This window comes from Otolemur garnettii, unplaced genomic scaffold, assembly GCF_000181295.1.
Source record: "Otolemur garnettii isolate 467f Iridium unplaced genomic scaffold, OtoGar3 scaffold00025, whole genome shotgun sequence".
NCBI lineage: Eukaryota > Metazoa > Chordata > Mammalia > Primates > Galagidae > Otolemur > Otolemur garnettii.
The window spans coordinates 3394769-3418923 of record NW_003852420.1 but is presented as its reverse complement, the minus strand read 5'-3'; the positions used below and the strand labels follow the sequence as shown (position 1 = coordinate 3418923).

Below are 24155 nucleotides of genomic sequence, written 5' to 3'. Positions count from 1 at the left end.
TGCAAAGACAAGACTCAAGAAGTCATTCAAGGAACTCTGGCAAAAGGCTTGGAAAATCTACAAAGGCTCCTTACAGAGTTTGGGCAGCAGGCCAGGGAGAGCCTACTAGAGCCTCCACCCCTCCCCCTGGCAGCTTGTCACTGATCAGAATCCCTCCCTCCACCCAAGGAAACCAACTCCTTTCCTTCATCCTTCTCTCAAAGGCTTTCAGTCCTGGAGGAAAGGGCAGGGCATGCTCTTTCTCCTTTCTCTGCTCTCTGTTCTCTTTCTCATTCTCTTTCTCCCACTCTATTCCTTCCCCAATTTATTTTGCCTGCGACTCTGGCTTGGACATGATTTCTCCCCATCCACACTCATGTTAAAGTTTAATTGCCAGTGCGGCAGTGTTGGGAGGTGTTTGGGCAATGGGGGTGGATCCCTCACAAATAGATTAAAGCCACTGCGCAGGAGTGGGTGATTCTCTCTCAGGAATGGATCAGCTCCTGTGAGAGCAGATTGTTGTGAAGTGAGGCTCCTTCTAGGTGGTACTCCCTTGAACAAGCTGACTTGTCTCTCCCCTTCTCTGCCATGTCTTGATGCAGCATGTGGCCCTCACTAGACACCCAGCAGGTACTGGCACCAAGCTCTTGGACTTTCCAGTCACCAGAATTGTGAGATAAAGAAAACCCTTTTCTTTACAGATCACCCAACCCCAAGTATTCTGTTACAGCAACAGAAAATAGACTCAGTCCCCTGCATTATCCTGTTTCTAGTTGGTCACATCCATGAGTCATTTCTGGAGCTTTATTGAGTCAGAAGTCAAGGCAACCTGCACATGTGGAAGATTTGGCTTAACAGATCTAATAACTGCTTCACTGAACAGGTGGGTGTTGCTTAGTGACTACAGAAAAGAGTTCAGTCCATTTACCACCTGGACTCTGTCTCCACAAATGAAACATTAAGGAATGACAAGAAAGCCTACCACAGACATCAAAAAAATACCCCCAGGTGGAGTTGTCTTTCACATGTAGTAAGTTTATCCACTGAAATAAGTTACACTGCTAGAAATGGATGCAGCAACCTCTGCTTGGTTATGCTTTCTGAATTTACCAGGAGGAGGGTGGAAAGGAGATGAGAAGCTTTAACATTTCTAACTGGGAAGAGATCTGTGGTCAGCCACAGGCCCAGCCCCAGTTTTCTGGATGGGGTGAGTCACCGAGCCAATCTCTGGGAAGCCCCATGTCATGCATCTCTCATCCACACTGAATGTTACCACCAACCCAAACGGTACCTAGAGTCAAGGAATTTTTATTTAAGGTAACACTACTGGTGGTGAATATTTAAATATTTAAGCTATATTAGTTACATTAGAACACTTATTCTAACTATTTAAGCATTTCATTATTTAAGGAAAATAAGTACTCAAAGCCCAAACAAATGAAATGGCTCCAGTTGCCTCTCTCTCTATTGATTTCTGGTAAACTTATGTAGCAAATAGATTTGGGGAAGGAGTGTAGTGATTTAACAACTCTGCAAATGAGTTTTTGACTGATTACTAATGGTAACTAAGTATGATTTCTCTGCAAGTGCCATGGTCTGAATGTCTATGTCCTCTTGAAATTCATAACCTCCAGTGTAATGGCCTTAGGAAGTGGAGCATTTAGCTGTCAAGTGGTAATCAGGCCGTGAGAGCAGAGCCCTCAGGAACACCAGTGGGGCCTTTATAAAGAAGCCTGAGACACCGTCACTCTTTTCACCCAACAAGGACACATCAAGAAGGTGCTGACCATGAACCAGAGAGAGGCCCCTCATTCAGAGAGATTCCACTGAATCTGCTGGCACTTTGATCTTAGACTTCCAAGACTTTCTTCCACAATTGTAAGAAATAAATTCCTGTTTTTTATAAGCCACCCAGTTATTTTGTTATAACAGCCTGAATGAAAACAATAAGGAAACATTTCAGAAGTTAAAACATTCTGTACTGTGGAAGCGCAGTGAGAAAGCAGCGAGGGCTTCCCACCAGGGCCACTAGCACAGGAGTGGTGCTCCAGAGAGGAAGGGAACACAAGCAGGTTCAAGGGCATTGCCGTCCTTTCCCCAAGACCACAGAGCAAAGAGCTGCCTTGCAAATGCACATGGGAGATGACAAAGGGTACCAGGACATTGTGGTGTTGGAAAGGCCATATAAGAAACTTGTTCTGTTGAGGAGCGCTTGGGAATATATTCACAAAACGCAGAGCAGATAGCAGACGAAGTAAGTCCTTGCCACAGAGTCCACAACAGGACGAGTGATGTGTCCAAGCCATTGGCTGGTGGACTCACCCTAAGCTTTTCCCACCCGCTGACCTTCTCCAGGTTGAACAGTGTTGGTCAATTATATCCATATCAAGAAGTCAAGGAATGGGTGAGAAACTGTATGAAGTTTCTCACTAAGTTGAGAGCCCTTCCTTCCTCCTACAGCCAGTCCTCCCTCCAATTTCAAGTGTCAGCTGGGCTGTTTTTTTCCGAGTATATCTCTGTTTTTCCTTCCTGATCCTCTGAGAGTCCACCTTTCTGTACCTGGGAAAAGCTCCTGAACCCTCTAATGTCTCCTAGGGGTGCTGCTATGGATAATGATGCAGACAAACAGAGGAGAAACTCCCGTTCACCTCTCCCACCTTCTCTCGCTTTGCTTAAGCCTAGTTTCCCGACAGCAATGCTAACAAGGCAGTACATGGGAATGGTAGTGAGGCTGTCAGGACAAGACGAAAACACTGCATCTAAAGAGGCATCTACTAACTCCAGATGAAGGCTGCAGTTTGCACAGCTGGAGCTGAGGTGTGAGTGGGAGTCACTGGCTGAGTGAAGGCACAGCTCTGTCTAGAGATCTGGTGCCTAAGAAGGAGAGGACCTGCTAAATGGACATTTGGACAGCTGATGCTATGACTATGAAAAAGAGATCCTTCCTCCTCTCCTCTGTAAGACCTTCATTAAAATCTTCATGTTCACTAATGTTTTTTGCAAGTAGATTCTCTGTGAGTAACGTCAAGTTGCATTGAGTCTGTGGTCCAGTTTCAAAAGGAGCAGTGTTTCTTTGTTTTGTTTTTTAAGAGACAAGGTTTCCCTCTGTCATCCAGGCTGGAGTGCAATGGTGTGATCATAGCTTACTATGACCTCAAGCACCAGGACTTAAGAGATCCTCTCACCTCAGCCTCCCAAGTATCTGGCACTACAAATGTGTACCACCCCACCACACCTGGCTAATTTTTTAATATTTTGCAGAGATAGTGTATCATTGTGTAGCCCAGGCTGGTCTTGAACCCCTGACCTCAACCAATCCTCTTGCCTCCATCTCCTAAGAGGGCACCTGTCTGTGGCTACCTGCTAGGTAAAATGATGCCACTGACTGTGTGCACAGCCCAATAAGCCACCCTTCTCTGTAGCAACAGCTCTTGCCTTGCAACTTTGTAGCCCTTCTGAGTGAAGAAGTAGAGTCTAATTGCCCACCCCAAGTACCTGGCTGGCCTGTGACTTGCTTTGGCTAAGAGAATGCAGTAGAAGTAATGGTTTGTAAGTTCCCAGCCCAAGCTTCAGGAGACCATGCATGTTTCCTCCAGCTACACATGATGTTCTTGTGCCTCTACTGTTCACCATGACATGCACCCAGGCCAGTGTGCTGGAGGATGAGAGCCAATTGCAGCGAGGTCGCCCTAGCGGAAGGCAGTCACCCCACATACATGAGCAAGCCCAGTCAGGATCTATACAGCTGAGCAGACACCCTGTGGGCGTCCGTGTATTACTCTATGCTACTGAGTTCCATGCACCTTTGTTTTACACTATTCAGGCAACAGGAAGCTGACACTGCATTGTAAGCATGACATTCTGCTTGTCAGGTAAGGGGTGAGAAGTAAGGAAAAGAAGTAGAGGCTACATAGCCTTGTATATAGCTATAATTTAATTTAAAAAATAAAAAATAAAACCTGATCAATAATGAAAAATATTAAAAAATAATAAAAATAAAAAGAAGTTGGGGCTATAGAACAGGCTGGAGACCAGCAGGCAGGAATGTGAGCCTGAGCTTGGGGGCTGGGAGAGGAGGCCTGGCAGGCTGGCATGCCCCTGGAGAAAGTGGAATGAGTGGTCACAAAGACAGTCTCAAACACAGCAGGCTCTAAGACCAGTTTGTGGTGAGCTGACCTTAAGCAGGTGGCACCTCAAGTAGCCATGAGTTGGGACCAGCACACTACCAATTAGCCTTGAAATCAATCGAGGCAGTGGTACAGATGGAAAGTTGGGAGTACAGGGAAACTGATGGGCAGGACCAAAATAAGCAGAGATTAGGACGAAAGTTAGGGGGCCAGAGACTGGGCCTCCCATGCCCCAGGTTTATGTTATCAAGGATGCAGATGGTGGTTTTGTTCGGGGCCAAGCTGCAGGGTATGAGCACCAAATGGATCTCTGAGAGCGTGTGGTGCAGCAAGGAGCAGGGAGCTAAGGCTGCAAGTCCCTGTGGTACGAGAAAAGACCCCAAGATTTGTCACATCAGGGCTTCATAGTCTCTCACAGGCATCATCAGAATCCTGACTGCCCCCTCTCCAGCTGCAAATTATCAGAGGTGACTGGCCCCATCCCAGGCCTCCTAAGTGAGAATTTGGGGATAGGGGTTCATACAGGTTTATTTTGCAAAACAGAGAACTTGGTCCTGAAAAAGGGAACAAGAATTAACTTCTGTGATGCCAGGGCCCTAAGGAAGTGAGGCCCGGCAATGGCTCAATGTCTAGGTGAGGCGGTAGATGTGAACTGTGATGGTAAAGTGCCAGCGACCATGGGGACACCCGGAAAGTGTCACAGGCACACCTGTGTTTACTTAAGTAAAAAAAATTAGTCATTCAAATATTGCCTGTAACATCCATCACTCATAATAAAGATCAAACCTGCTTTCAACACATCACAAACAATTTCAATACTAACACTGATTTTAATCCCAAAATATTTGTAGTTTTTGGCCAGGGCTGGGTTTGAACCCACCACCTCCGGCATATGGGACCGGTGCCTTACTCCTTTGAGCCACAGGCACTGCCCAATCCCAAAATATTTGGAGAACGGGTTACATCCAAAATTGCCTATGGCTATCGGCCACAAAAAAGGAGCTTGTTTTGACCATACCACACCTCCATACAAAAGGGAGTTTTTTTAACCTGCAAAATAGTCCTCTCAAAAACTCCTTACATGAACAGATATGTAAGTTCAGCTTTTATGAGTAATCTTCTGAGGAATCCTACATAATTCTCTAGCACAAAAAGCATCTGATGTGCTAGAATCCACCTACATCTAAGTAAATCATTTCTATCTTTCATTAATATGACACAATTAAAGCATTTATTAGAAATTTGGTGTGAGAATTCTTCAACATTACAGCTCATTGTAGCTTTATGTTCTTCCTATTGGCCATAGCATTTTAAAACAGCAACAAAATTACTTCCTAATTGTCTGCATTGACAAATTGTTAAGTGTGTATAAACTCTAAGTAAGCAGGTTCTCATAAATGCGTAAATGAGGAAAGTGTATGTGTTTACTGTGTGGTCCTTAATGTTCGTTTCACAGAGTCAACACTTAACTGGAACTTTCTGTTGTGCTTTCAAAATATCTATTTATTTAATCATCATGATAATCCTGTGAGGAAGGCACTACCTTTACTGCCATCTTTCTTGAGGTAACTGAGGCTCAGAGAGGGTACCAAGGTCACCTGGTCTAAGCCCAGGTGGCTGTCCTGCTCCAGGGTGTGAGCTGTTAACCTCTACACCATGTCAAGCTCCACCACACCTAGGGCTCTTCCATCCACACTTCCAGGATCTTCATCCTTGTCCCTCTCCCATAGCCTGTGTGGTCCTTGACTGTGTGGCTCTGTCAGTCCTAACTGTTCCTCTTACCCCAGTCTGATCAAGTCTTAGAACTGTTGTCTCTTCCATGCCACGGCTTTGTTTTGTGATAAATGTCTAACAGCCGATGCACTGCCTCCTGGTCCTGCCAGATCCTTATCCTCCTCCAACCTGGCACACAGTGGCTGGCCTTATTCTTCCACCTGACATGCTTGCCTTTTTATCTCCAGTATTTCGCTTCTGAAATTCCCCTTACCTAACTGGCATTTGAAGTGCCTCCCACAATAATCTGCATCACCAATGTTCACCTAGATAATTCTAATGACACATCCTTCAAAACCCAGCTCAAGCATCATTCCTTCTGGGAAACTTGATTATTCCACCTGCCACTTACTTCCGCAAACCCCTTCCCCCTTTCCAGTGATCCTATAGTAGCCCCAGGCATTCCTCTACTACCCCTTAGCGCTACTGATTTATTCACACAGCCTCCTCATCTACACATCTCTCACTTACATCACCGCCACTCAGGGCAATCTGATAGTTCGACAGCAGCATAAGCAGGATACAGAAGCCTATTAGGTACAGTTTCCAGTCCCACCCAAGACAGAGTGGGGCCCAGCAATCTCCGATTCTTCTGTGTGCTGACAGCAGAGCAGCTCTGCACTGAACCAGAGCTCCCCAGCTCACACACCACCACACTCTTACTGGTCTCTGTCTCCCCAGCACCTCTGGGATGAAGCAAAAGATCAATAAATGATCAATGAATGAGAGAACGGTGGGTTGAGTCTTTGAATGGTTCATTAAACCTGTGTCTCTTCTGTGGAGCTAGATTACATAGGAAACACTATAAATACTCTCCATTAATGCCTCCAAATAGTCTTAGAATTTTTCTATAAGAGTGAAGATCTGTGACAGCTTTTAATTTTGAACTGGTTAAAGCTCAGTGCACTATTTCAACAGTACCATATAAAGGATGCTGAAATAATTCAAAGTTTAGAACGGTTTTAGATGAGCACAAAAATGAAAATTCTGTTACATGGAATGTCTCTCAGAAGTACATTTTTACATATTCTGCAGTGGCAGAAGGTGGTACCCTCTGCTTCAAGCTTTGAAAGAATTATCTGAGCTTCCTTAAATAGTCATTATCTTTCCACTATTTTTTGAACATAGTAGTTTAGGAAGAAAAATGCAAATTATATAGCCACAGTAAAGACTGTTACATATCAAAATATTATTTCATGCACTTTCCTGGTTTCTCACAAAACAGTCCTAAACCTTTATGCTGCTCACAGATTTACTCCAGAACTTCTTCAACATTAACAAGGCTACTAGTACAGCTTATTTTTTTTTTCAGGTGTAATTTCAGCCCTTTAAAAACCACTGATGTAAAAGAGCTACTCTATTAAATATATGGCTTGCCAATCACAAAAACAAAAAGTATGGCTTAATTTAGAAATTATTTTCAGTACCCTTGTCACATGAGGTGAAAAAGGATGTCATCCGTATAGTAACTTTTAACACATACCCACTCTGGTTGCTACCAACGACAGCTTTAGGAGAAATCGGTAAGTAAAGAGTAAATTAATGTTTAAGGACTAGAAGTCCAACAGGTGACTTTCATTATGTCCTACGTCTGGATTTGACAAAGTGAAGAGTTTTTTAACTACAGATCTTGAGGGTGGGGACTTTTTAGATGGCAGGGTATAAAACAGCACCTGCAAATAAAACTGCTGTCCATTGGACATTTAAGTAGTCAGGCAAATAGAAAACGATAAAAATAGTAAGAGCCTGTGTAAGTAAAATGACATCTTCTTCACCCCTTTCACCACCCCCCCCCAGAAAAGGTTTACAAGAGGCAAGTTGGGAAACTGCACCCAAACATTCAGAGACAAATTTGTACATACCAATACCTTACGCTGCCTGGTATGGGGCAGGGTCAGCTGTGGCCTTCATCTCCTCTTCACAAATATTTCCATCTCACCTTCCTGGATATTTCTTGGTTAAAAAACTTTCTGACCAGTGTTTACATCGGTCAAGGAAATAAATGAGGAAATTCTATTTCCCTAGCATTAGTTTTGTTAGAGTACATGTTCTGAAAAGTAGATGATAAATGAAGTATAAAGAAAACGGAGTAGTGGTCAGTGGATGCAAAGGGCTCTGAAAAGATGCCCTTTAATTAATGAGACTAATGAGAAAACCAGAAAGAGTGCACATCTTCTACGGAAGCACTTTGAAGGTGCTTACAACCCTGCTTTAACAAACGCTTAGATAACCACGGCTTTTAGGACCAATTGTTTGTTTTGCCCTCCAAGAATTAGACCATCTACTTCCTCAGGAATGCTTTCCTCCTTCCTGTTTTCTCCCAATGTTACGGCCATGGCTTTCACATGGCCTTGTCAAGTGGAAAGAAAGTGCACTTTGTACATCCTGAGTCCCAACAATGGAGGAGGATCATTCCCAATTGTCTTGGGATAATGAAAACAAACATGTGGATTCAGTTGAAGTAGCAAGAGAGAAGAGATAATGGCTTGGGCTTTCCTGGATTAAAGATTTCTGCAATTCAAGTTGTAACTGTAATTAAGCTGATAAGAATGGAGAGTTCCAGTTGTCTAAGTCTTTGGAATAATTCCAAAACTCTTTTGAGCAGGTAGGCTACAGAAATTGAACCCTGAGTAGCTGAAGTGGTTAAGCAAATATACACGGTTTCACAATAAACTGTGGTAGAAAAGCTTCAGAAAGCTGCAAAGAAAAAAAAAAAAGAGAGAGCATGTACATGTGTCTAACTATGTGTATGTGCATGTAAGTACCTGATATGGGGAAATACAATGGAAAATTAGTTAAGCACATAAAAATTGTATTCAAAATTCTCACATGGCATTTTTATTTTTATTCCTAGATGTAAACTACCATAACACGGGAAGCAGCAGCAGAGGCCACATCAAAAGCCAGATGTCATTCAGTATCAGCACCCTCCAGAAAAGGGCAATCCAGACATTTGAGCAACGTAGCTTTTGAACACTGGCCAGCCACAAATTCCAGAATGGGATATAAACGCATCATTCACTCCCTCTCATTAACTTAATAGTCGGACTTTGAAAAACATATTGATTCCATTTTTCTCTTACATTTGTCTCAAATTTTTACTTCTTCAGGGATCAAAGATGTCTGGATACTCAGCAAACAAATGCTCCTGTGAAACCATCTCTGCAAAATGCACTGGCATGGAAAGTGCTAGAGTGAATTATTTCAAAGGAAAGGCAAAAATGCTAAGGAAAACAAATCTATGAACTAGTTTTATTTTATTTGCATTTAACATGATTATACACATTCAGGTGTCTAACAAGATCTGCACTGTTACATTAAAAATACAGTACAATAACATTCAACATGAGGTACTTCATATTTATATATTTTTCCTTCATAAATAATGCTGTGAGCTACTAAACCCAAGCACACTGGCGCATAGGGAGCCACAGTGTCTTGAATTGACTGAGCTTATTTAAACACCTTAAAAAAGAAAAATGACAGTTCAGTGCAATTATGTAGAAATCAGACCATTTAATACTTAAATACTATTTTAATATATGCTTAAAGAATGTTACATAGAACTGCTAGCCCAGGTCCCCTTTATCCCCAGTATGAACAACGACAAAGACTGCCAGACACATTGGGAGAAGCATCTACAGTGTGTTCTGTTTAGTAAAGATGTGTTTATATACTAGAGCTGCCTGCCTCGTTAGAACAATTGTTTCTTGCTTTAAAAGCTGCAAAATTCAAAACTACAAAAATAAAGCAAGCACATTAGCCTTCATTCCACTTTGCTAAAAATGCAGAAAGGAGAATAGAGCTTTAAATGTAAAACTGCTTATTCTAAATATAGTTTTCAGCTTTTACCCTCAGCAGCAGGTACCAGCCAATCAGATGGTGGATATTTTTTTAAGTAATAATAATTAACATAAAATTAATTTCTTCCATACCTAGTGTACAAAATCTCACATGGCTCTCGCCAGCAGTTCCCAAGTCACATGGAGGCGGCTAGCTGTTAACAGGATAGCCTATGGTGAGTGTGAGTGAATGAACAAGCTCCCCCTCAAAACTCACACTCACCTCAACAATCTGATAGGATAAAATAAACACTAAATGAAGTCTTTTCTCCTCTGGCTTAAAAACAAGTGCCTTCTGATCAGGTCTACCAATTTGCATGGTAGTTATGAGTTACTAATTGTTTTGATGTAAATTTAAGGCAAAATCCTCCGCAGAAGCATGTATTTTTTTTTTTTTTTACTTGAAAATGTACCTTTTATGGATGTGTTGCCAAAACTACTACCTGTAATCTCCTTAGTTAAGAAATAATCATTAGACAATTTTGGAAAGTTGTTCTGGGAGTACTCATCTCATCTGTAATCACCAGTAACAGCTTTTGATCATCTACACTGACAGACGTAGGTAATGGCAAAAAACGATCGGAACATTTCCCCTAATCCAGTGTTTTCCTCCCTCAGGGAAGCCACCTGAAGGCAGCATGCCCGCATCTACGAGAGAAGTGACACAGAAATACAGTGAATAGGTTAAGGGCAGTCACTCTATGGGCCTTGCTGAAGCCAGCAGGAGGACCATTACCGTCCCACCTCTCACTAGCCAGGCAGGGAGGAGACAATTCCTGAGTTGGCCAACGCACTTGCATGCGCACAGTTGCGCATGTGCACACACACACCCCACGACTAACCCCTGGCTCCAGACAAGCCAGTTTCGGGCTTGCAGAGCAGGAGAAGGAGGCGGCCAGGGACCACACTCTGGGTGGCGAGGGAAGCCATCTCAGGATCACACTGAGCAGGAATGCTGCCCAGAAACACATGGATACTGGAACTAGAAGTGAAGACACTGGACACTGCCAGGGTCATAGGCGCTAAACCAACCTAAGCCATCACTAAAGGAGAACTTTTTAATGAGCCTGTTCCTCCTCTGTGTATATTATCCATGGACAAGAGCTGGGTGGGATGCTGATGCAGTGAGTATTAGGTATAATGAAGTTTCTCCAGATCATTGCTTAAAAACCTTGCAGGCATATGCTGGCACTTTATGATGGCCAGAGGTCAGATTCTAGCAGTCCAGGAACAGGACAGAATTACAATTGACAAAGAAAGGGTATATGGTCAAAGTAGATCAGATAAAGTATGTTCCAGACAAAAAAATAAAAAAAGAACAAAAGTATCTTACGACATTAACATGTAACGCTACAAAACTAATTGTTACTTTATTCATACAAAGAATGTTTGGTCCTCTTTTAAGGGGGAATCAGGGAATAGAATTCTATATAATACGACATAAAAAACAAGCAAACAGTAGGACAAAGGCTAAGTAGAGTCTGGCTTTTTCAAACTATGTATTCTAATGCGAAACAAATAAACTATTTGTAGTATAGGACCTTTTTTAGGTTTCCTTTTGAAATTGTTTTAGTTTAAATTAGTAAGACTGCAACTTTTTCTATTGACAATTTTATAATTACTTCTAAAAGAAATGTCTATATTGTAAAATTTTGTCATCTAAACTAAAAGAATATAAATTTGCTTGTAGCAAAAGTGATGGCCTAAACAAATGCCCAATTCCTTACTTTCCTATTTTACAATGATACTTTGAAATATTTACTATGTAATAATCTTATGAATTTAGGATTGAAAAAAAAAAAAATCCCAGAAGATACAAATTTAAAAGGAATAAGAGCTAAACATGACTACTGTCTACTTTCAAAATTATTACTAATTACAGAGCAAAACTTCTTTCAAAATTATACACTGAGGTTTGTCTGTTTTGGGGGGGAAGAGAAGGGTTCTGTTAAAAAATAACTCTTATTATTTTAGACTATTTATTTCTATTCATCAAATAAAGTCCAAAAGGAAATTCAGAGTGATACAAAATTATCTTCAGAGGGACAAAACTGGAGGTCAGTGGAACACATGGAAAGCGCAAAATCTCCCCAGGTGTATACACGCAACTCTAAAAAAAATCACAAAGCCTTAATAAGAATTTGGCTTTCTTAAGCATATAGTTAAAAGCGGAATGCTGCATCTTTGCCTGTACATAATTAAAAGGTTAAAGGAAATTAGAAACTGCCTACTGCTTCATTCATTACAAATTACCTGCATTGATCATGTATCTGCAGATAAGCAAGCATAAAGCAAGCAGAGACAGGTATGCACTTCAGAGCTCACACTGCTGGGGAAGTGGGTTTCAAGCATAGAATATAAGTTCAGGAATCTGCCCTCCCTGGACCCCAGTGCCATTGGTGCTGTCTGAGGAGCACTGAAACTGGACTGTCACTTTGCCACACTGAACTTCTGTCATGCCCTCTTGTCCAAAGTAGCTGAGTTCATTGCCGTCCAAGATGACACTGGCTGTGTAGAAGGTGTCTGGCTCGATCTGCACCGGGTACTCAAACCACACTGGGAAGGTGTTGCTGGAGCCATCCGAGAAGTACTTGCTCAAGTTCTGCCCCAGGACAACGCCCTGCCGCTTGAGTTCGATCTTGGCACTGTACTCTGCAGAGCCGCAGCTGGACCCATAGAGTCCAAAGCCAGCGATAAACACTCTTTTATCAACTGCAAACTGAATGCTGTCACAGCGACCCCGATAGCGCCACTGGTTGCTCCGATAGGCACATGACTGGAAACGGTGACAGCGCTGGGGAACGAGGCCCTTGCGGGCTTTACTCACGAACTGGAGCTCGGGCTTTTTGGCTGCAGTGTACCACAGGAAGATGTCGTTGGTCTCATTGAGTGTTAACACTCCGGACTGTGCAGCACCATTTGCAAAGTCATCGAGGGCCATGGTGGGGATGCGGATCAAATACAGGGCCTTTCCTAGGACCTTGCGCTTATTTTCAATGCTGGATGCCAGGTCTTGTCGCTGGCATTCTACTTCAGCCCAGTTGAGAGCTGCTTCAAAAACCACAATTTCTTTGGCATTCAGAGTTTCCCTACGGAGGATACTTTCTAGTGTCTGGAAGTCTATATCACAGAATCCCTCGGACTTGAGAGCTAACTCAGCCTGGGCATCGATTACCTCCCAGCAACGCTGGGTCAGGTCTGGCTCCTCGAACAGGCAGCTCTGGGAGAGGAGCACACAGGCATTCTTGGCGCTCAGGCTGGTCTCCAGGAAATTAACACAAGCTCTGGCAAGGTGAGGAACAATGTACTTTTTGGCAGCATAAAGTGTGGCCAGCACTGTGTCTGCAGCCAAGTCAATTTCATCACAATAGATATATCTGGAAAAAATGACATAACATGTAAATAGAATTTCCACAAAATGAGGATGTCCAGCATGACATGTTCTAAGAATGTCATCCTACATGACAGTTATTACAAACATGTTTAGAGATTAGAGAAACATCTGAAATATACTAACAAATTAATATTTCATCTCAGTAGTAAATTTATATAATGAAAGACATTAACTTCACATTACAATTCTAGCCTGTTTTACAAACTGCATTCAGTGTCTTCTTAAAAACAGAAAGTAAAACTGAAAAAGAACTGCGTATGATCGTCAATATTATAAAAAAATAACTATACTACACATACCATCTTACATTTAATCAAAGATGCTGTGAAACTTTTTCTGCATTCACATAAAAACAAATGCCTTTTAGTATTAAAAATAACAGTAATATTGATAGTATTTTGATGCTTTGGATTTTTCTTAAACACAAAACACAAAATAAAATCTGAAATTAAGTTTTAAGTAGTTCCATGTTCAATAATTATTAAATGAGGACTTCAATGTTAACTCCAATGCTAATTAAAGTGGATTCTAGTTACAATCCAACAGACTTTGTATCTGTTTTTTCTTAAGCTCTAAACTCTTCCTTCTTCCCCATGGATTCTTTTCACCTTGAGAATTAAAAAATGTTATTTCCAGATGTTTAATTAAAACACAATATAGGAATGCTTAAGTATACACTATTTCTGTTCTTCTGCAAACTGTCCCTATTTCAGGACATGAAACATTTCCTGGTGCTGGGAGATGGTGGCAGTACCAAGAAATGTACTGAGTGGTACATAAAGGTAAAAATCATCTGCTTCTCTTAGACTGCTATGGATGACATAACGGACAGTCAATCAAAACTACACATTAGTGAAAAAAACATAAATGTTTCTACATCTAATGTGCATAGCTAGTTACCTGAAATTTCCCTTTACTTACTAAATTTCACCTTAGTGAAGCACATGTAACGTAAGAAATTAGCAATAGCTTCTGTAAAAGTACAAAAACATAAGATGGCGATGACAACAATGTCCACAATCCCAAATGGAAGCTGCCTTTTTGCTCCCAGTCTTTCTTTCTCTGAGAGGCTAAGCCCACCACGACTGGCAAAGGCACTCAATGACATGCCTACAGCTCAGTGGTGCTGGGACTGGGAGCCGGGACACACAGGAGCATTCTGGGGCACGGTCAGTACTTGGCAGCTCTTTCCCTGGAACCATCAAGTTAACAGTTGTTCCCCCCCCCCTTTTTTTTTTGACAACCCCAGGAAACTGGCTACTCACTCATGATTCAGGAGTGAGGCAACCTGCCATGGCTATCCCAAGTATGGCACTAGAGCTAATGGCACCTGACTCATTTCTGATTCTTACCATTTTACATGGTGTGCATGTATAATATTAAAAAGCTGTATCAATATATACCCTATGCAATACATCTATGAGAAAAGATTCTTTTCAGATGACGTGGGTGAAACGCAGCTCTCTGCCGGCCTTGGTCAGGTTTCCTGATCATGCATATTTATCTTAATGACACATCATCTACGCGCAGTGAGGCTCTGGTGCTGAACTCATGCTCCCAGTCTCTGCAGCAACAGAAAACACTGCCCAAAATACGAAGCTCACTTCATAGTGAGCTTACAGGTAAAACTGGTTTCTGTACATACATCTCTAGAAGGTTATGAAGGTGAAAAGTGGCAGATAAGTTTATATTTTGGTACTTTACATGCTCATTTGCCTTTAATTTCTCTAGTTCTAAAACTAATTACAGTATTTATTTTTCAGTAGGCAGTACTGTATAGCCACAGTTTAACCATTTACGGGAGAACTGTCCCATTTGTCGACCCACTGAAAAATATTTTTCAACAAAAATTGTATTTATTCCAGTGAACCAAAATCCCTAGGACAGCAGATAACCTTGAACTAATATACTGTGATGTGCAAGAATAATGTTTAAGAAAAAAAAGGTCACATAAACATTTAAAATAATGAATAGCTGATGTTCATCACCTGGTGGACTATCACGCTGCCTAGTACCAAGACAGGGTAAAGGAGCTGATCCCACCTCCCTGGTTAATATACACTGCAGTATAAAAAAGATCTTTTAGATATAATACTTTTTTTTGAAGTTATGTATCATATGGCTGTATATTTCTGTACAACCAATTAAAAATTTTATGTATATAAATCTATAGGAAACTATAGGAGACTATTCATATCTTAAAAATTTCTCAATATCAAATGCAAATGTTTCTTATCCTTGAGAAAGAGTATCTGACTTTAAGTAAAAGTATATGTATGTATGGATGGATGCACTAAGATCAGATCATTTCAACAGATTCTAAGTTTTACTTTTGTTATAAGGAGACCATAACTCTTAGAATACTCAGAAATCTCCTAGCTGGTGATAATTAGTAAGGTATATGGGATCTGGAATTACAAAGTAAAATATAAACATAATTTATTTCTTTGAAGATTTCTTCATACACAATGCTTCAAGAAAGAACATGCTCTATTAGATAATGTCCATGCCAGAAAGTTATCTTTCTTTAATTTAATTCATTAAAAATCAATCATTTTACATGTCACTTGCCCCTAAAGCCTAGTAAGGTATGATTATAAATGCCTGCATAACCCCATATGCTCTCCACTCAGAGATGAAGAGCAGTTTTCTCCAAAAACATTTACATGGTAAAGCAACACCCTCTTTCTTCCTCAGTCTTCTTTTATGGTTACGCAGAACTTACATGTAACTGTGAAACCAGCAGAGTACAAATACAGTATAAACAAACTCTTTCCAAACACATGAATGATGCTTACTTCAGCATAGCGAGAAAAGCAGCAGGTTCGACATCTGGTATACGGATTTCATCTTTGTCCTCAGCAAGTTCTCCGTAAAACATCGCGTGGAACACAGAGCTCCCAACAGCTAAAACATACTGTGTAAAAAGGGAAATCTTATTTCATACACTAAATTGAAAGCACTTCCAGAAAATCAATCCAGAAAAACAACTCTAAGCAATCAGGTTTAGTGGACAGAGAACACCCAAATCTGCTGATTAAAAAAGCCAAAGTATAGGACATCCTGCCAGGGAAACATAAGACGTTCATGTAAAATAGTCTCTATGCTGCTCATTATCTCAAGGCTTTAAAAGATTAATCCACATGTCCTCTCATTACCAAATAAATAAAATGAAAGCTTATATAACTGATTTCTAGAAGGGTAAACATCTGAGTTTCCTAACCTGTCAAAACAACTTCCCATGACTGGAGAGTTAAGAGGGCATATTTTGTGAGAGATACAGAGCAGTGCAGAAGGAAACAAAGAAAAAAATTAAGCGTGGCTAAAGCCCTTTGGATAGGGTACACTTTCTCTGTAATTGGGTAAAACATGCACTGCCTGCCATCAACAAGCTGCCCACACCAAGTTCAGGCGTGCAGAGAGGGTCCCTCTTTGTAAATCTCAAGACTAAAAGGGTCATGCAGCTGTTGCTTACTTTGTGTCCTGGCAACCGCTGAGTCCCACCTGGTGGCCCGACCACAAAATGTACATCTGCCATCAAATCATTATTGAACATCACCGCATTTCTATAAACAGAGGCAACTCATTAATTCACAGCAGCCAGCATTTTTAATATTCTCTCCCTCAGCATACGAAACCCACCAAAGACTTGCAAGCTAAGCAACAGTTTAGTAACTTGAAGGCAAAACAACAAAGGTTCTAACAACTGTGTTGGTAATCCCTGCAAACACAGGGGCAGTAACTGAAATTTAAAAAAAAAGTTAACACAAACTTTTCATAAGGCTAAGAGCCAATAAAAGGTTTCTATCTTCTATGGCCCACAGACACAACCCTGTCACTTAAATGTTACAGCTTGCAAAAACATTTTTATCTAAGAGGAAAACAGCTGTACTGTTTTGGAAAAGATACAGAGCAGTTTTCCATTACCAATAAAGCTTCTGGGAAAAGAGGAAACAGAGATTTGCGTTAAAATACATTACAGGTTGTGCAAAAGCAGAAACTTTAACAACACAGGAAAACTTTTAAAGTCAACATGCTGGCGGGTACTTACCTTTCTCTAATGGTAGGATAAAGACCCTGCCAGTTTGGGGCTGGTATAAGGTTGTTGTTACTGAGATTCTGCTGGTGGTACTGCTGGACAGTGGTGCTGCTGGAGTTGGCTGGCTTTTTACGAGGAAATATATCAGCAGCCATCTTCTTCTTCTTTTTAGTCTTCAAGGTAATTATTTCATAACAAACTGGGGGTAACTTGCTGCTGCTGCTGCTGCTGCTGCTGCTGCTGCTGCTGTTGTTTGCTTTCTTCAAGCTTTTCTTGGACCTGTTCTTTACTGTCTCTGGAAGCATCAAGAAGAAGGTGAGACATTTCATGTTCTTTTCCTTGTCATCTACCATGAGTACAGTGTGTCTCTCTTTACAGTTCGATATTCCAAATTGGTATGAACATCAGGAAATGAGGCTAGCCCGAGCTGAGAGGTTAATAGAAACCAACAAGCTGGTATTTTGCTTCTTTCTCAGCCAGGCAAGGTGACCTTTTCACTACGTTGAATAGAAACTGGCTTTAAGTTTTATCCAGTACTGGGTCTGTTAAATACATCCCCATCATGATTCCTGTTTCTCTTATTTGCGCATAAAAATAAACGTTTCAGAGATCACCTGAAAATGCTATACTGAGAGGATGACAGGCACAGAGCTGTAGCACTTGTTTTCTGAATTAGGTTAGCAAGATGTGCTGGAGCTGCGCGAGACTGCTGAGACTGCTCAGCCGGCTGAAGTTGTGTGGTGAATGGATCGGAGGAGAGTAGGTATTACAGCCCTGCAGATGGAGTCAGACAGCCAGCGCTCTGAGCCAATAGCTGAAGTCACCAATCAGGATTGGCCCAAGCAAAACAGTGGCACCTATTGTAACGTGCGTAGTGCTGATATTAAAGGCACAGTAGTTGCATTCTCTGGTCTACCGTATATTTAAATAACAAACAACATGTGAAATATATTTGAAAACAGGAAGGGAGCAGTTTATGCCCACAGATTTCTCTTCAGTAGATGTACATTTCTTATTTCTCCAGTTAAACAAGCAGGATCAATTAACAAAAGGTAGGGACACATATCAACTCTCTCTTTCTGGTAAAATCTTTTTCTTGGTAGCATTTGGTTTCAAACACTTTAAACAAAATCTAGTCTAGAAGCTAAAAGGGATTATTAACAGCAAACCCAGACTAAACACAGTTGAAAGGCGAGAGATGTTACTTTTCCTTTTCTGTTTTCAAGCCTTTTCAAATGTAAATTATATTCCAGGGCAGAGGAAGAGCACCAAAGCCGTGCTCCGTCTACCTCCTGGTGTCGCCCAGCTCCACCAAGGGTTTTTGACAGTAGTCTTAGGTCACAAAACATTGTTAATTAGACTAAGATTGTACCAGTATGTTTAAATGAACTAACAGTAAGATAAACTCTAGAGGTATAAACAATATTCAAATGAGATAAGTTTGGCAATCAGTGTTTAAAGGCTGTAATTCCCTAAAAAATATGTCAAATGAGGATCTCAAAATCCTGCAGCAATTTCTAGTTCTGGCAAATAAAAAAAAATGTATTGGCTATAGGTCCTGCACAGGCTTATGTATTTGTAAGAAGTACTAATGAAGAGATTTAATCTCACCCCTATCGTCTGGATCACTTTCATCTGTCCAAAGCACAGCAGCCACTTGGACTGTCAAGGCCACAGCCCCCCTTGTTGCAACACATTCATATGGATAATGACCGCCTGCTGCAGTGAGGGCTAGGTAAATAGGAGCTACACAGTCACTGTAATTAATAATCTACTAAAGATAGTATACAAGCAATCAGTCTTTAAACCCCTAGGACCTGAAATTACCAAGTGGAACCAAGGAATATCCTCTTTATTGTCATTACTATTATTCTTAAAACCATTTGCAAAGCCACTACAAAACATGCTACATGCAAGAACTGTGGTCTTTAGCACAGGGTGACCCATCTCCACTTTAGATGGACCCAGACGTGCTGCTTATTTATTATAGTTACCATATTTCTAAAAGCAGGCCTAACACACACACACTTCTAAACCACCTCAATATATATTTAATACACAATGCTAGAGAGAGATCTGGAAACCAGTTTAAAAAGCACTTAGACAAAGGCATGAAGAAGAAACAATTAAGCTCCTATTTGAGCTAACTATTCAGAATATAGTTAAAACTAAAGGATTTCTCTCCTGCTCAACTGCCACTGAACTTGCTGACCACTTCCTTCCAGGAAAGCCCCATGCCAAACGGGCCCTTCTGACTGGGCTCAGCCCATCCCCATCCCCATTTCTAACAGGTCTAGTGTCTGGCTTTTCAGGTCAGAAGGGAAACCAGTCACTTTGAGGCACATGTAGTATTAACTGGCAGCTAGACAGAGACGAAATAGGGAAAAAAATAAATAAAACCCAGCTGTGAGAAGACAGTAGAAGGCTTTCTGGTTTTTTATTTATTTTGCGTATGGCTCAATACCCATCACCAAGAAAATCTCCAAAACAACATGGCTTTTACATACCACAAGGTTAAAGAAAAAATTAAAGAGCATATGGTAGTTTGAGAAAGAAAACATGCAATATTCTAGAAAATGCTTTTTCTGAAATTAAAGGTTTCAATAATTTAGAAAATTAAGTTTAATACAAAATCTTGACAACTGAGCACAAAGTAGTGGTCAACAAGAGTTATCTAAACCAGTGCTGCAGGGAGGCATTACCACTTGACCATGTGTGGCACTGATGAGCACAGATGCTAAAAATCAAGACAGAAAAGCCACCTGAGAGCTAACTTTTCTTACCCTGGTAACAAGGAAGATAATACAGGTTCTTGCTACTAATAGTGTAATCCAAAACCAGCAGCAGCATCTCTAGAGAGCCTCTTAGAAATCCAGAATCTTAGCCAGACCCTGGATCAGAATCTGCATTTTCAAGACTCTTCATGGCACGTGGTATTGAAGTTTGAGAAAATCTCATGTAGATAACTGAGGACTATTACAGTGTCTTCCCAAGGATCCAGTATCAACACCCAGTGCCACATTTTGGATTCCACTATTAAACTGAACCAAGATAATTTAATGTGGTTTGGACATTAAAAACTCGACAACCCCTTCACATCTTGTTCTTTTCTAATTGAGCCCTAAATGTCAAAATTCAAAGAATCAGTTGTGCGGATAGCAAACTGAGAGGGCCTAAGATACTTGTCCATTCTTCGCGCCAGCCCACGGTATCTTAAAATATGATTTTAGCAGGAAGATTAAGGGATTAAAAAATTCCAGGTGTGAAGCAATGACCACTTAATATTTTTAAATATTCTATCTCACAATTCTATTTCAAAAAATTAGCAGTGTGGTGCAATCAATCTAGTTCAGTTCTGGTTGGTCCACTTAAAATAAAGCAGCAGGACAAGAGGATTTGAACAACTCCTTTAGCCTTTAAGGTCTTTGGTTTCCTCAGCTATAATGAAGAGGATCATCTAGAAGAGATAAGTGTTTCTAACACTTTACACTGAATCCACTGCAAGAAATACGTTTTATAGTCTGACACAGTACTGACACGCAGGCACATACAGGCATGCAAACTGAAGGAGACGATCAGCAAAATAGAACTTACTCTTAGTATGTTATATGACATACCGATACTCTCCATTTTATTCTTTTTCCTTTTTTTCTTAATGCTAGTCTTGATCCATTCCATTAATCATATGACCATAGTTTAACAAACACTGGAATCGATTATTTCTAAGGTCAGTTAAGGTTTAGCATTCCAGGGTTATTTTCTATGAAGACTTTGGACTAGGGACCACCAGATGGTAAGTCTGTGAAACCCCTCGAATGGCCTGTGAAATTGGCAGTGTGCATTTATGTTCTGGACCGAGAAACCATAGCTTTCATGTGCCCTTCTGAGTAATCCATGGCCCAGAACACAATAAAATGTCATGAAAATCTAAGACTGATTTAAGTGTACTAAACTTTAGTATCACTTTGCTCTCTGTTTTCATTTCTGTAATCTACATTAAATATAGCTTATAGCTTCCTTTCCCCCTTGATTAAATACAAATAGGTAAAATCTCATCTGTAGAGTCTGTAACCAGAAACATCACCCAGTGGTTGAAGGATAATAAAGGATACACACTCCCTATCTATTGTCAAAATTTATGTCTAAAATTTCTCTTCAACCTGCACCTCCTTAATTTTAGAGACGCTGTTAGTCTGTCCTACTGAGGCTAAATAGGTCAAGAATCCCATCAATTCTGTAGGAAAGTATTTTTAAAATAGAACATGCTGATCATGGGGTATATTAGGTATTGGCTATACAATGGTGAGCAAGATTAGGAACCAAGGTTAAAAGGTTAGCTAATAATATAGTTTCACTTATTTCATAATTGCTAGAAAGCTGAATTACTGTTAACCTATCTTCATTCAATTCCCAACAATAACAAAATTACCAACAGAATTTAAGCTCACTTTGATCATTCTTTTCACCACTAGAAAGTTTGCCAGCAAGTCCTACTTTTCATTTAGTACAACCTTATATATTCAGTTTGGGGACTTAAATGAGGTTAGAAATGAAAAGGGACTTTAGCAATCATTTAAATCCAACTCTCTTCCCACAGATAAGGCAACTGGCCCTCAGACGTTTAAGGGGTCTGTGAAAAGTCCATAGCTAAGCAGTGAGGCAATGCCTGGACTGGAAGGCAGGTTTCCTGCTTGCCATGCTTTTTTTGTTCCACTCACTCTAATTTTCACCTACATTCTTACATAATGCTCTATTTTTATATTTCTAATCTACTTCGAATAAAAATACATGTACAAAGTTTACAGAGATGAAAACAATGAATACATATGCTCCACACCCAGGCAGAAGCACATTACAGGAAAGAATGCTGAAAGGATGCTTTCTGGAAAGAAATGGAGAGGAACTCTAACAAGAAAGAACTGCAAGGAAGCTGCTCCAAAACAAAGAGGTAAAATGAAAGCTAGAAAACCAGGCATTCACAATTAACACCGAGTTCAATGTCAACAACTAACGATGCTGGCTACTCTTGTTTAACTTGCTCTCACTCTGGATTCCTTGTCCGGACTTGTATCTGGTTTACTACAAGACATATAAAAAGCTACAGAAGTGAGGTTAACTAAGGTTTAAACAAAGTAAGACAGACTGAGGAAACATCACTTCCAAAAATGATTAACAGAAAAGAGAGCAGTTTAACCTGATAAAAGTTATGACAAAACAGTGCTCTGTTTTCATTTATTTTTCCTTTCAATATAGAGCAAGAGTTATGCTTGTGATTTGGGAGGTTAAAAGATCAACAACAAAATGCTGGCAGGCCCCAAAGACAGTAGCAACTGGAAAAGTTAACAACTGACCTTAAGGTTAGTTACTCAGTACCTATAAGCCTCACTTTCCTCATTGCCAATTGGGGTAATGACCCAGCTTCCACTCTTAGGATTATTGTGAAGGCAAGATGATTACGTTTGTGATATCACTTCAATGAAAAGTTGAAAACACTCTACAAAGTTAATGTCACTTAATAATAATAATTTAAAAAAATGAAGTTAATGTCACTATTGTTAGCAATTGTATCCATGGGAGGAAATGTCTGTGATGCAATCAGCCTAAACACAAAAAATACAAATAGTAATCTGGTTTCCTGTCCTTGTGTCAGACTGCACTGCTACTGACATTTCATCCCATCTGCAGGCTTGCTCTAGCCCCACCTGTTGGGCCAAGCAGGTACTGTGAACCTTGCTCTGATTTTGCAGGTAAGGTTCAGTAATAATCAAGACTTGAGCTGTGTGCTTGATCAGGTCCACATTCTGTGTTCAAATCTGCAGCAGTATTTCCAAATCCGCACCTGGAGCCCACACTCCAGTCTGGGCACCTACTCTGGACCTCCCCATGAGGCCACCTGCCAGGTGACATCCCCCTGTACGCCTTGAGAGCCAGAAGCTGCAAGTAGTCCACCTAGTTGCCCAGTGATGCCTGTACTAGCAATTCATTCTGGCCTCACACAATAAGACCTCAGTTTGAATTCCAGCACCAAACAGGATAACTAATGCAAGTCTACAGGAAAGGCATGTCTCAGCACTGTTTTGAGAAAATAAAGCTCATGGTCAGTTCCACTAAGTCACCTTTCACTAAAGAGTGTCAGTTAACTTTGAACTATAATTTAAATTTGGGGAAGAAAAAAAAAAGCCCCAAAAGGTAGAATGTGACAACTATTGGAAGGCAGGAACAGTGATTCTTTTGAAAATTCCATATGGCATTTAACATGGTATGTGATGATTACAGGTCTTTAACAACACTGCGTCTGAGGTGCACCTTGTTTGGAACTCTAAACCAACCAGGCTAACTCCCAGATTATTCCCTTTCAAACACTAAGTGATCTTGAAAGGAGTATATAGAATTTATCGTGAGATATTCTAAAGATGTCTAGCTAAAGGAATACTACTTTATTTGTAAAGTTTAAGATACTTTGTAAAAGAGGCAATAAATTGCTATCTTCCACATTATCTTTTCTCATAAATTTCCTAATGTATCAATATTGACTACTTGATCTCCTGTCTTCTCCAATTCTAGGTTTCTACGATTAAAGAATCTGCATAACGTTTGTCAGAAATAGTGATTTATTTAATACAGATTTCTTTACATTTTAATAATATAATTATGACCAATACTCAACTAAAATTCTGTGCATCTATTTATGTGCTGTATTTTATTGACTGTAAGATTCCTTCTCCCTCCTCATTTTTTAACACCTCTGAAACCAGATTGTATTTTTAACTCATGCCATCTCATGAGCCTTAAGTATTTGGCAATTTTTTTCTTTCTTAGTGCTATGTAAAGAAATGGCATGTCTTAAAACTGATGGTACCTACAGTTAGTGGAATAAGGTAAAATTTGTGTAATTCAATAGAAAGGAATCTCTTCTTTAGGGTGGTTAATTATTCCCTTAATCAGGCAAGATGATGGCTCAGAATTCTGGCTGAACTACATTAAAATAATTGAGCTTTCAT

The 24155-nt window shown here is 40.4% G+C and overlaps 1 protein-coding gene across 2 annotated transcripts in view; it reads right to left on the bottom strand.

The window, feature by feature from the left end:
- Positions 1 to 9117: 9117 nt before the first annotated feature.
- Positions 9118 to 24155, bottom strand: part of BTBD3 (BTB domain containing 3) — a 34344-nt gene continuing 19306 nt past the window's right edge. The window contains exons 2-5 of one of the 2 annotated variants that reach the window (XM_012804165.2): positions 17167 to 17449; positions 16591 to 16681; positions 15914 to 16032; positions 9118 to 13098 (exon numbers count right to left, since the gene is read on the bottom strand). In XM_012804165.2, coding sequence (XP_012659619.1) covers positions 12066 to 13098; positions 15914 to 16032; positions 16591 to 16681; positions 17167 to 17309 — 1386 coding nt within the window. In that variant the 5' untranslated portion in view covers positions 17310 to 17449 and the 3' untranslated portion in view covers positions 9118 to 12065. Of the gene's footprint in view, positions 13099 to 15913; positions 16033 to 16590; positions 16682 to 17166; positions 18002 to 24155 lie in introns of those variants that run through there. The other variant, XM_003788011.3, reaches the window with a different exon arrangement.